This window comes from Perna viridis, chromosome 10, assembly GCF_037379345.1.
Source record: "Perna viridis isolate PV_CMFRI_1.1 ecotype Kerala chromosome 10, ASM3737934v1, whole genome shotgun sequence".
Lineage (NCBI taxonomy): Eukaryota > Metazoa > Mollusca > Bivalvia > Mytilida > Mytilidae > Perna > Perna viridis.
This window is the reverse complement of record NC_142454.1, coordinates 7,720,402-7,733,491: the sequence shown is the minus strand read 5'-3', so window position 1 is coordinate 7,733,491 and position 13,090 is coordinate 7,720,402. Positions and strand designations below refer to the sequence as shown.

General features: G+C 30.5%; 2 protein-coding genes across 5 annotated transcripts in view; one reads left to right on the top strand and one right to left on the bottom strand.

The window, feature by feature from the left end:
* Positions 1 to 42: 42 nt before the first annotated feature.
* On the top strand, positions 43 to 3,801 carry LOC148604353 (solute carrier family 25 member 43-like). The gene is made up of 4 exons (XM_088549417.1): positions 43 to 697; positions 1,033 to 1,205; positions 2,256 to 2,390; positions 3,015 to 3,801. Exons 1-4 carry the CDS (start codon positions 181 to 183, stop codon positions 3,195 to 3,197), a joined length of 1,008 nt encoding a protein of 335 aa, XP_088405543.1. The 5' UTR covers positions 43 to 180; the 3' UTR covers positions 3,198 to 3,801.
* Positions 3,798 to 13,090, bottom strand: part of LOC148604352 (tyrosine-protein kinase Btk-like) — a 36,684-nt gene continuing 27,391 nt past the window's right edge. For all 4 annotated transcript variants that reach the window (XR_015916005.1, XM_088549415.1, XM_088549414.1 and 1 more), the window contains one exon: positions 3,798 to 12,324. Coding sequence is in view for 3 of the 4 variants with exons in the window: in XM_088549415.1 (XP_088405541.1) it covers positions 12,229 to 12,324 (96 nt within the window). In the remaining variant the exon portion in view is untranslated. The remainder of the gene's footprint in view (positions 12,325 to 13,090) is intronic.

Below are 13,090 nucleotides of genomic sequence, written 5' to 3'. Positions count from 1 at the left end.
AAACCAAAATAAGTTGTAAAGAATAAATTGACGTTGATTTTTCTGTCTGAATTTCATGATGTATTATATACAGAAAATGTTTTTGTTTTGAAATCTTAAAAAAAACCAAAAACCTTTTATATGCTGTAAGAAGGCTTGTCAATGTCATCGTCTGCTAAGTCAACTTTCAGTTTATCCTGAATGACAACGGATTCTGACCACCGTTTAACGTTTGCACAAGTTTTTAGTTGTACAGCACTATCAGGATGTTTGAGTCGTACATTAACTGCACCCTTAGATGTTATGAAAATCAGAAAACAAGTTGGCTTAGCGAGAGAAAAGGGTGGTCTAAAGAGCCATTGGAGGGTCATTAAAGCAACTGATGGGATCATGGGTTTCTGGAAAGGAAATATGATTGGTTGCATCAAAATATTTCCATACTCCTTAATTCACTATGCAGTTTACCAACAGTTAAAATGGGAATTGTCTGATGATCTAGGAAGAATGGCAGTCTGGAAACGTTTGTGTACTGGAATATCAGCTGGAATTTTATCCACAATATTTGTCTATCCCTTGGATATAATAAAGACTAGAACAATCATACAGCCTTATGATAAGACCCTGTCAGTCTATAAAGGGATATCAGATGCTTTTAGTAAAATTTACAGCATTGAAGGGCCAAAAACATTCTATAATGGTCTGTCATCAACACTTTTAGGTAGTAAACTTACTAACACATTCCTGAATACAGCACAGTTGGTCTTTAGAAGAAATGCACATTAAGACAGTCCCATGGCCAAAAAAAAAAAAAAAAAAATGAAAGGGATGCTAACTTTTATGAAAAGGCAATATCTTGCTTATTTTTTGTAGTAAAGTCCACCATTGTAGTTGAATGCTAAAAAAATAAAATTCTGCAAGAGTGCCAACTCAGGTTTTACTACTTACTGTAGTTAGTGATTCTTTCAGAAGTAAACCTTGTAAATCTTGCATTTTTACTTATCTATATAAAAATATAAATCAAAATTTACATTCTTTTAGTATTATGTGTTTTAGGTGCAGTTCCATATGCTATCACCACATTCATAATGTATGAGATATTAGATCAACTTTGGTTTTCACCAAGATACAACCATTCAATAACAGAAGTAATGCTTCATGGATGTTTAGCTTCAGCTGCAGCAACAACAGTTTCCTTCCCATTTGATGTTGTCAGAAGGAAAGTTCAGGTTAAAACTTAAGAAGCCATCATTTTATTTTTATTGGCTCTAGGATCAAATTTATACTCATTATAATTTTGTTCCTGGCATTTTATTTAGCTTTTCATTCTTCATTTTTCATGTATTGTGGTCCTGTAATTTTATTTAACAAGTTTGATCCTATTAGGCTAGAGCATCCACTCTCAATAAATATCAATGGTTTACTTACTGTAAATCACTAAGTTATGTAGGCATTATAAGAGTTGCAAGACACTCTAAAGAGCAAGATTTGCTTACCTGGCCAGTTGCAGCCCCATACAGGTCATAATTCTTATAAGAAGTTGTAAAGTTGAAGTATTAGCATTTTGTAGGCAATGTCGTTTGAATCATTTCATTAATCAGAAGTGTCTTTCTTCCTATTTTGGTGTTCAATAGATTGTAAAAAAATGTAAATTTTTATTGCCTTTTAAGTTGCAATTACTGTACTCAAAGAGTTGTTTTAAATCTATTTCCTTATGAAGACGTTTGATGCAATCAATTGACAGATTCTTTCTGTGAGAGGAAAAATTATTATGGTATTTTTAGATGAGTACTTGGTAAACACTGCATGTCAGAATTGTTCTTAAGTAGCAGTCTTTGTAAGAATCATGCAAATTCTGTAAAATGTGATACACCTAAAAAAAAGGCTACATATTTTTATTTTTGTTATTGAGTTGCTTTATAGGTCTATGTAATGAAATGTATAATTATTCATTCCAATCTCTCTGCTTATTAGAGATAATCCTCATAGAAAATCCAATAGTTTCTACTGTATTTAAGTGTCATTTACATTTATCTCCCTTAATTTTGAATTCTACAGTACATTGTATATAATTTTTATCTCTATGAACACGAGTAATATGAAAGGCCAGACAGTATTTTCTATTTACTATGCATTTTAAACAAAATACCAAAATTAAAAAATATGTAACCTTTCCAACCATTAATCACATTTTGCATGATTCTTATGTGGAGTGTTACTTAAACACTGATCTGTAAACATGCCATGTTTCCAAATAATTTGAAGAAGATACATTGTAGGCATACAGTCCAGTATTAGTCAATAATGGAGATGTTGATATTAATTTCCATGGAACAAAAGATTGTGTTTTTAAGATAGCAAAATACCAAGGATTAAGAGGCTTTTGGCAAGGTTTACTTCCAGCACTCCTAAGGGTATGTATTGTTAATGAATATAATTTTCAAAACTTGTATACACTGAACATGAAGGACACAAATACCATAAATCAACTTCAAACAGCCCAGATTGTTAAAATTGCTGTTTGAAAACAAATAAGTTTATCATATTTTTTTTTAGTCAAGTATTTTATTTAAAAATATAGGTATCAGACTTTTGGTCCTACCTGCAATGGAAAATTACTGGACCAGTCACAAAATTACCTTACTTTTGCCAGTGTCCCATGGACCTTGGGTATCACTGCTTAGTCTTGCAACTTTTGTCCTGCTCTGTGTCAACTATGTATATGATAAAATTTTTGTTTAAGCATTACTTCATGTATTATAAAATCAATAGGATACTGAAAGAGGTGTAAAGTAACTATTTTTCAATGTTTTTGTTTTCTTTTGTCATTTTCAGACAATTAGGAATGACACCAATTTATTGTCCACACAAATAAAATATGATCTAGAAAGATTGTCAATAGAATAGTCTTTTGGATTAAAAAAAAAATAAAAATAAATAAGTATTTATTTTTGAACATGGAACATTTTTAATTGACAAAAAATTAGAAAAATATAAAGACATGCAATGTTGATTGAGTGCAAGTTTTCTGATTGCAGGTGCTCCCTTACCACACTTTAATGTTCCTTTCTTATGGTTCTTGTAAAACATTTTTCCTGCATCAGAATGGCTACTTCTCTAAAGATGATGGGATGTATAGAAATGTTGATATAGAGGAAATGCAAGAGATTCTAGATTATGACATTGAGCTGACTATGGACTCCGACGAAATCAGTGGCTAAAATTTAATGGATTGACCATTGACTCTTATGATCTTGGAAGGTAGAATACATTAACTGACCATGGACTCCAATGATTTGGGTGGCTAGAATTTATATTGAGCTGACCGTGGACTCTGATGATCTGGGTGGCTATAATTTACTGTAAGTTTGATACAAATAAAGGTCATTTGTAGATACTGATAATATTAAGCTAAAAATGTAACCCACTCAACAAGTGGGTGGTATATTGGAATCATCTTGTATGACTTTATAAATTTCAACACAATTATCTTGGCTCCAAATTGATGGGTTGATTTTGAGTTTAGTGTGTGGCTTTATATGCATGTAGATGGTGCTTGCATGGTCAACAAATTAGGTTACTTTCCAATATCAGATTCTTTTTTCTTGGGAATGATCAAGAATTTTTTTTTCATTTTCATGAAAAAATCTTCTCCAAATGAATGGGTTGATTCCAAATTTATTATGTGGCTTTCTATTAATAGGGCATACAAATGTAAGCTATTTTGGTTGCTGTCCATTGTTTTTATCTGCACATAAAGCAGGGATCATAAGCTTCATATACATGATCGCATGGGTATAATGAATAAAAGGAAACAAAAATTCATTTGTTTACTATATTTCATAAAAGTATTATAAAAATCTATATGAAGCATGAAAATTATCACATTTAATCAGTTAATTAACAAATCAAATGATCATTTTACATTAACAAATACACAACAATTATACACATAACAAAACAAAACTTTCATTATTATTTGGTACACTATTAAAACATGCACCATATTTTTACTTTATTCTGAGCAGCACTGAAATGTATTAAATACATATGGGAGATAACTAAATTGTAATTGAAGATTTGAAGACATTTCAATTGATGATGACCTATCTTCAGAATTTCAAATACAATACTGTTATCTTCATTTTAATGCAACTATCAAATATGGCTGTGAAAATTGCAAATAATAATCTTAAGATTGATTTCAGGGTGTCAATCCTGGAGTATTATACTCTGAAGTTCTCGAATTTATCAAATGAAATTCTTAGTTGTAATGAATGTTGCATTAGAATTATACCTTTCTTGCTTCTCAAACGTATTACAATTCACAAGCATGTTTAGTTTTGATTTTATTGATGATTGTAAAGCAAGGCAGCACATTAGCATCATATGTAACGATTTTATTACATCCTTATATGTATAGTTCAACATTTATTTTTATTTTAATATTATTAAAAGCCAGAAACAGATATAAATCTACATCCAAAAGAAATTTGTCAGCTATTTTTCCTTTTTAGACTTGAGGTTTCTCTCTGTGGACAAAAAGTTCAATTTGATTGTTTTTCTCAGAAAAATGACTTTCTTAAAGAACATTTTGTGTATGTATACCTAATGATGTAGTGTACTTACAGTCTCATTATCAAGTATAAATACAAGAAAGCAAGTTTTACAAATCTCTTTTCAATATCAGAAAAGACATCCAAAATGGTGCAAAATACAGAAACAATCCTAGGACTTTGCTACAGAAATATTTTTTACAAAGAAACAGAACTTAATCACATGTACAATAAATACTAAAAAATATATCTGAGAGAGTAATCAAGGGAACCAAGATTCTAGCGAAGTCAAAAGAATATTATCCAGGAAATAGAAATACAGACAAAAAATGTTTAAGCTTTCATCATTTGACATCATCTGCACTTCAAACACAGAATTTGTTCTATTCCTACAATCTCTTATCAAAATCAAGGTATTATACCAGTAGCACCAATGGTAATCATTCAACCTACATTTTATCTACTCAGAAAATTTGTCAAGTTTGGTATCTATTTAACAAACAATTTTGGCACTTTTGTTTGATTCATTCATATTTAGGCAGTACTAAGAGAATTTTTAGTTTCAAGAAGTCTTATGATTGGTATAAATTTACTGGGAGTCTTAAAAAATAATAAAAAAGATCAAGGGGCAAACGCTTAATCTATATTGCTATACTGTTATTTTTATGTATGTAAATGTATTTGCAATGTTTGTTGACTTACACTTTCTTTCCATTTTTGTCTGGAGCTTAAAAATATTTAGTTTAAAGTTTAAGCAAGGTTTGTTATCAAATGAAGTATTGATAATTATCATTTTAAGTGTCAGAATGTTAATTAAGGAAGTACAAGTAAACTAAAATTAATCCACAGGGTTTTGTGAGTATTGTAAATACCTATGTTAGAAATCCAAACATTAGATTGTAAAATGAAATAAAACAACTGGAAATTAAGACTTGATATTCGGTCTGAAAATGCTACAATGCAAAAAACTCAATGGAACGATAACCAAATCATGAACAAACTTTAAGTTTGTAATTGTAGGATCATTTCTACAGATTTTGTCCAGTTGTAATACTAGAAAACCTTGTCAATGAAACCCATGAAAGTTTCTTTTCATGTAATATGGCTTTGAGGACAGAAAATAGAAACAACATAAAAAATGTAATTTTTGGCCTTTCAAGGGAATTAACTTCTGCAAGGAGATGCTATGCAACTTAGAATTTAATTAACCCAATTTGACGACATATATTGAACTCTATTGAATTGCAAGTTATTTTTGAAATATAAGATAAATAAGTAATTTTACCCCTGTATTTTATAAACTGCAATGGCAGTTATGTTGAACACTTATTAAAATTTACTCTGATTCCAGGGGAAAAGACTTTTTAAACAAGAGGCTCTCAAAGAGTCTGAATCGCTCACCTTGCAAACCATGCCCTATTAACTAAGTAAGAAAAGGTATCATGCTTGTTACCATGTTTGACGAAAAAAATTGCTAAAAAGAGCTTATATTTTGATGAATGCTGTTAGTTCATTTGAGTACTTAAGGCACTGTGAAATGTAGGAAATGTCCTCAAAGGATTATAGAATTTCTGGAAAAAAAATTTGGGTAGAGGTCCTCCTATGCCATGTTATCCCATCAGGTCTGTGGAGGCATTTGCCCTTTATACATTGCATCGGCTGACAAAGAACATAAAATGGAGTTAAACCATAGCTATACAACATTTTCATCGGCACCATTCAACTCCAGAGACCATGTTTACTATATAAACCAAATATTGTTGAAATAAAAGCATGTATAATAAAAATAAGCCACCCATAACAAACTTTCATCATCACCATTAAACTTAGAACACAATTTTCTTTGAACAAACCATAAATCACTGGGATATGAGCAACTGGTGAAAATGGTCGCCAAACGGCAGCCATTCAGAAAATGGCCACCTGAAAAAATTTTCAAAACTACCAGTCAACTCGAATATCATGTTTATCTTATGAGTGGCTTTTATCTCCATTATTCTTCAAAAGCTGAGGGAAAAATAGCAAAGAAAGAATTTCGACCTCTTTGTTCTATTTTTAGTAACAAAGGCCATTGTTTTTTGACTGATGAATAATTTAAAGGAACAACTTGTGCAGGATACCCTAAAATATTATGCCAAATTTCATTAAATTTTGTCGCATGGTTTCAGAGAAGAAGATTGTCAAAGTTGTACATGTGAAAAATGATATACAAAATGTATCAGGGGCCCTAACTCCTACTTAGGGCAACAAATCATTTTGAAAATTTCGGCACAGGTCCTACATGTACTTCTGATGGCGAACAATATTTTCCTCCATCAGAATTTTGCTAAATTCAACAGTTTTTGAGTTATTTGCCAAAAAAAAAAAACCAAAAAAAATGTGTTCTGACCCCTTATGTTCTATTTTTAGTAGAAGTGGCAACAATTCCAACATGGGTAAACAGACTTTCACCAAAATTTGACTGTCGGTAGATCAAATAATGCTGAACACTTTTATTTCATCAGAATTTGATTAAAGCTAATGGTTTTGGAGATACTGGGGTATATGCTGTCTGACCCCTATGTTTTATTTTTATTAACAGTGGCCATTTTTTTTACATCAAAAATCCAAACATTCATTTGGTGCAGGGTACCCTAAAGGACAATCCTACTAAGTTTCATCCAAATGCATTCAGTAGTTTCAGAGAAAAAGATGTTTGAAAAATTAATAATAATGACAACATTAACGACAGATGCCAAGTGATGGCAATAATTCACATGGCCTACGGCCAGGCGAGCTAAAATGGTTACAAAAACCATGATGACAAATAGCTCACATGTAACTGTTACAACTATGTCTTGAGATAGTTAATACTGTTTGATGCTCAAAACATTTATATTTACTGTCAATTCATTAACATACAAACATAATATACTGTGCACAGGGAAAATTGCAACACATATTTTTTCATTTGTTTTGAAAAATATACCTGAAAAACATATGCTTGTCATATATTTAGGACCACCATAAAAAACATATGCTAACTATGGAATTAATTCATATAAAAAAGTAAAAAAAACATGAAAATTATACAAATGTATGTCTTCTATAGGACTTTCAATATGAAAATAGTAGTTTTCCTATGATTTTGTTTTTAAGTGTTTTTTAAAATGCATAAAAAAAAAATCCATATTGGTCCAAAACATATGTTGCAATTTTTCATGTGTAATGGAAGACAAAACAAAGGTAAAAGCATCAAAATTTATACCAAAAATATTGAATTATTAAAGCTATCAGTAACTCATTCAAATCTGCTCATATGCACCATATATTAATGTGATATTAGCACAATAAATAATGAATGTAATATTTATCACTGCTTAATCAAAATGGCAGATTATATAAAGCAAATAATTTACATAAAAACATTGTTTATACAGATAAAAAAAGTATAAGCAAAAACAAGTGAAAATGCACAAAAATATGAAATGTAACTACCATAATACAGATATACATTTATTGCAATCACTTTTTGACTATTAATCAAAATCACAGTAAATGTAAATAGTAGGAATAAAGGATAAATCCTGGGGGCGGGTGGCTAGAAAATCCAGTCTTTTCAAGGATGTTCACTGCTTTGATAAAAAACAGCAAGGATTTCAAAAGGTTGTGAAATGTTTTATGATCTTTCCATAAATTGAAAAAAAAATATGGGTCAGTGTGCTTGTTTTTGAGATACAGGCATTTGAAGTTTTGGCAGGAAAAGGCTTTCTCAGGATTTTTCATAGGCATTGCCTAAGTAGGTTTAATCTATTAAAAACCCCAAAGATATAACAAGAATTTATAAATAAAAAAACTTCTCAATTAACATTTCAAAAGGTGTTTATTGAAATTATGAAAAGAAAAGTAGGGGTTACTTGGCTATAAATATTTATGCTATGAAATGGATAAAACCTGAGGAGCCAGAAAATCTTACCAAAATGACTGAACACAAACCACGATCATCCTTAAAAAAAACATGAGAACACAAAAGCTGATGTATAAAATCCCAAAGCAACCTTCGAATGTATACCATTACAGTAACTATCTATCTTCCTAATACTCATTGAACATTCTACAGAATTAGAATCATAAACAGACACGGTGACTTTAAACTTTTAACTAAAAAACTTGAATACTTCGTTGAAATGTAATTATAATTTGGCATCAGAGGAAATAATCTTCATGATATCTGATTAAATAACACCTAAATGAGCAAAATATAGAAATAACTTCCAATTCTAATGTAGAATTACAGTTAATATCCCTGTATTAGTGAACATGGGTGCTGCTAGGCCATATTCTGGGTCTATCTAACTAATTATATGTGAAATGTTAAAGTACCAACAAAGTCTCCACATTGAAAACAAGAGTAGTTTATATTACCTATACAGACTCGAAATTTCAAAGATATTCCTTAATGAAAATATTTTTCTTGAATCTGCAGTAACAACTAGTCCGTGTCAATACAGTCACATCAAGAATAGTACCCAAAAAAAGTTAAAATATCTTCATCAAAGACTTAATACTGATAACAGATGTTTCTGTGGGTGAAACCTATAAAACTAAACAAAAAAATAAATAAGTCCTGAGTTGTTTCATCACCAACTGGTTGAGCTTTGGAATTATTTTGGAATGTTCAGATTAATCAACACTGTCTTTAACTATACAAAAAGCAGATACAACATTAAAAGCAGGAAAAAAGGTTTTGAAACAGATCAATTATCTATTTTGGAGTTGGTTATTTTGTTTTGTCCAAAAGAATGATGATTTCTTGTCAGTTCTCAACTTTTGAAGAAAATTACTGTTGGATATCAACTTTAATGAGCTTAATGCAGTTCATCAAACATGTAAATTTTCCAGTCGTAAAGTCTATAGTCATTGGGCATTCACAAATTCAAACCTTGACAATACAACATGAAAACTGATATCTATATAGCAGCTAATTTTATCTTTCCAGTTGATCCTTGATTTTGTCAGTTTGTTAAGTATTAATCTCACTTCTTAACAAATGATTAGTTTGTTAATTTTATTGTTACCTTTATTTAAATTTCTTAATAAAAAAAAAATCAATAAACAAGAGGCTCCCGGGAGCCTGAATCGCTCAATGGCTGTATTTTGCCTTTTCAAGGGCAATAAATTTAACAAGAAGTTGTCCAACAATTTTGACTCAAGAAGACATTGGTAGAACTTATCATAAGGATCATTTCAGCAATTAAAAATTTCTTTTTATCTATCATAGTTTTCAAGATATTGGCTGAAAACTGTAAAATAAAAAAAAACATGTCATTTTTCCCCTTTCAAGGGCAAAAACTCTTACAATGAGTCATCTGACATTTTTTTTTATCTCTGATGACTTTTTTTGTAGATTTTTCAGCTAATGAAAGAATTTGGCTAAACCTAACGGTTTTAGAGATAGATGCGAAAAAACTACTGCCTAACCTCTATGTTCTATTTTTAGTAACAGTGGCAGTTTTTTTTCCACGAATCAAAAATCCCAAAATCAGTTCTATTCAGGATACCCCAATGAACATTCATAAAAAGTTTAGTTATTCGATGACAGACAACGACGAACAATGATGACAACGGATGCTAAGTGAAGGCTTAAAAGGGGGACATACATATAAGAAATCGAAGTTTAATGCTTAAATGCATGGTCTTTCTTTTATAATTAATCAAGTCACAATGGCACATTTCATTATACTATTCAGGCAGATCTTTCCAGATGAGAGCTAGGACAAAATTGTGGATCCAAACATCTAGGTCAGGTGTACAATTCAAACCCATGCTATCTTCATTGAGGTCATGATGACAGGGACCTTATATGTATTTTGGCACTTCAAAAATTTCTCCCATCATAATTTCTATTCATTGAAAAAGCTTGTTTTACTTTCTTGTAAAAATACATAAACAATAAACAATGAACAGGGCTTAGGTATTTTCAGTGGATTGACCACAATAACCACATTAAAGTGCATTGGTAAAGTCTTCATACCAAAAAATGTATAAAAAACATTTTAGGCTTGAAAAATAAAAAAAACAACAAAAACAACAGTTTAAATTCAAGTTGGTGACATCCTGGAAATTTTAAAACAATGAATCATTTGTGATGTCAAAACATAAAAAGTTGTATTTAGTCAGTGACAATTTATCACCTATAAATATAGGATTAATTCATTTTTGACTGCTCAAACGGAATCCTTGCAGTATAAAAATAATTTAAGAGACTTAAATAAATGCTAGTCTCTTTGTTTTCAAATGAAGAAAATCAATGTAAAATAGCACTATACACATTAAATTAGCATTGAATAATAAAATAAAAAAAATAATAAAATTAAGATGAGATAGGGTGCAACCCTCACCTTTGGTATAGTAAACCTGAATAGAATATAGAAGGTCAGATAGTGTTTAATTCAATTTTCCATAAAGTAAACAAAGAAAATAAACAAAACAAAACTAATCACAAAAGGTCCAATAGAACCAGCAGGGTCTAAAATGTACATGTAGTATCTAATGAAAATAAAATTCCTATCAGTGAATTCTAAAAAAGGAAAAAAGGACAATAACTCCTAAAATGAGCTGCCATATGACTTCAGTTGAATAACTTGTATCCCTTGAAATTTTGCACAGTTTACCTTAAGATTTGAGGAAAACTGAAGGATTTGAGGGAAATCTTAATTTGAGAATTTTTTATGAACTGGGCCCATTATATATAGTTACTGAGAATAATGTAACGAAAATTTGTTAATTTACAAAGAAAAAGGTCATAACTTCACAAGGATTTGTCATATGAAATAGAACCTATTGATTATTGTATCCATAACAGTTCTGTATATTTTATGTGTGCAAGTTCTCTCTTTCAGAGGTAGTTTTTGAAGTAAAAAAAATTGACAGTTTTACAGAAAAAGTACACCAAACAATCATATTGTCCCCTTGAACAAACAATAACCCTAACAATTCAACACATATAACCATATACAGTTTCTCTTTATCAGTGATCATTTTTTGGTTTTAGCCAAGCATACATGCATGCGATGCCCTCCATTTTTATATGGAACCCTAATCTTTACATTACAAATCTGCTGTAAAATTTTGAACTAAATAATAACCTCAAAAATTATTTTTGACCAAAAATGAGCAGCATTGGACCAATGATTACTGAGAAGATTTGTAAAGAAATGCAAATGTACAGACTCCAAGTGATAGTAAACATACTTTTGGTCTAGGTGAGCTAAAATAGTTGTACTGAATATAAATTGTTGTGATTAGAGTTAGCAGCTTATTTGAGATGTTACAAATCACAAAAAATTAAAGAAATGCTAAAAAATGTCTGTCTCACCACTGTAGGTGTAATAAATATATCTTAGCACTATCAATTGATGGATTTTATTTTCTCTTGTTATTTTTTTCCACTAACTGAAGGAAATGCAGTATCTACTTCCAAAGCTGTAATCATACAAAATATGGAATACTTGACAATTCCAAGTTTTCTTGAACTCAGTTTATGATTATCCTTGAATTAATTTTATAGGCAAAAAGCCTCATGCACTTTCAGCATATTAAAGCTACAAAACACTTTGTCTCTCCACGGTGTAGTCAATCAATGGACCCAAAAGTGCATGACTTTCCAATTTGTTACTTCATAGTTCAGTATGTGGTTGACTACATAAAGCTAGGGTCACACAGAAGGTGCTATGAAAGGATAATTTCCTCGTTCCATTAGCCCACCTAATACCTGTAGTAATTCCTGAAATGTCGGTCTTCTATCAGCTTCCTATATAAAAATAAAAATTGAAAAATATTACTGAAAAATTACTTAATTAATTTGAAATGTTTATAAATTTCAAATTTTTTAAACCAAGGTTGAATGTTTAGAAATACAGATATTCAAATGAATGACAGAATTTACAATGAAACCTGTCTGTACTGAACCCTGGATAAACCCAATACCTGCTTAAATCAAGACACTTTTTGAAGCCTTTCATATCAATTTAAGGAGGGAGACCTAGAGTAAGGGACATAACTCTTGAAATCAGTGATATGTTTGTATCATATTCAATTTCACCAAAGCCTATCAAGGTTCCATATGAAACAGAATGAAATCAGTCCAAGTTACCTTGATGCTTACATGAAATTGATGTAAAATGCTGAAAACAAACATTCCAATAATTTGTAAGAGTTGTGTACCTTACCCTAGGTCTACCTCCTTAAATGCATTTTAAGGCTGGATAAACCAAAATCTGTCTAAACCATCCAAATGGGGTACTGTTTGGTTTAGACAGGTTTTACTGTATTTAAAAAGCTATGCTTTCAATGGGCAATAATGTAATATGTAAAATGGCATAGTAAGATGCCTTTAAACTCTCAGTAAAAAAATAAGCAACAACAGCAAGACAATGCAAATCATGTTATAATTCAACTCTTTGACCTTAACCTCTAACCTTTGAAAATAATATCCCTTCATTGGTCAAATTTAAGGACAATAATTGCAAGCATTTATACAAGAATTTTACCGACTAACAAAAAAATATTAATTTCCT

What these genes read in the sequence shown, in the direction of transcription:
- LOC148604353 (XM_088549417.1), top strand. Translation starts at nt 181, where the DNA reads ATGACAACGGATTCTGACCACCGTTTAACGTTTGCACAAGTTTTTAGT. An exon ending in TTGTCAGAAGGAAAGTTCAG is followed by an intron (nt 1,206 to 2,255) that starts GTTAAAACTTAA and finishes GATACATTGTAG; the next exon opens with GCATACAGTCCAGTATTAGT. An exon ending in TACTTCCAGCACTCCTAAGG is followed by an intron (nt 2,391 to 3,014) that starts GTATGTATTGTT and finishes TTCTGATTGCAG; the next exon opens with GTGCTCCCTTACCACACTTT.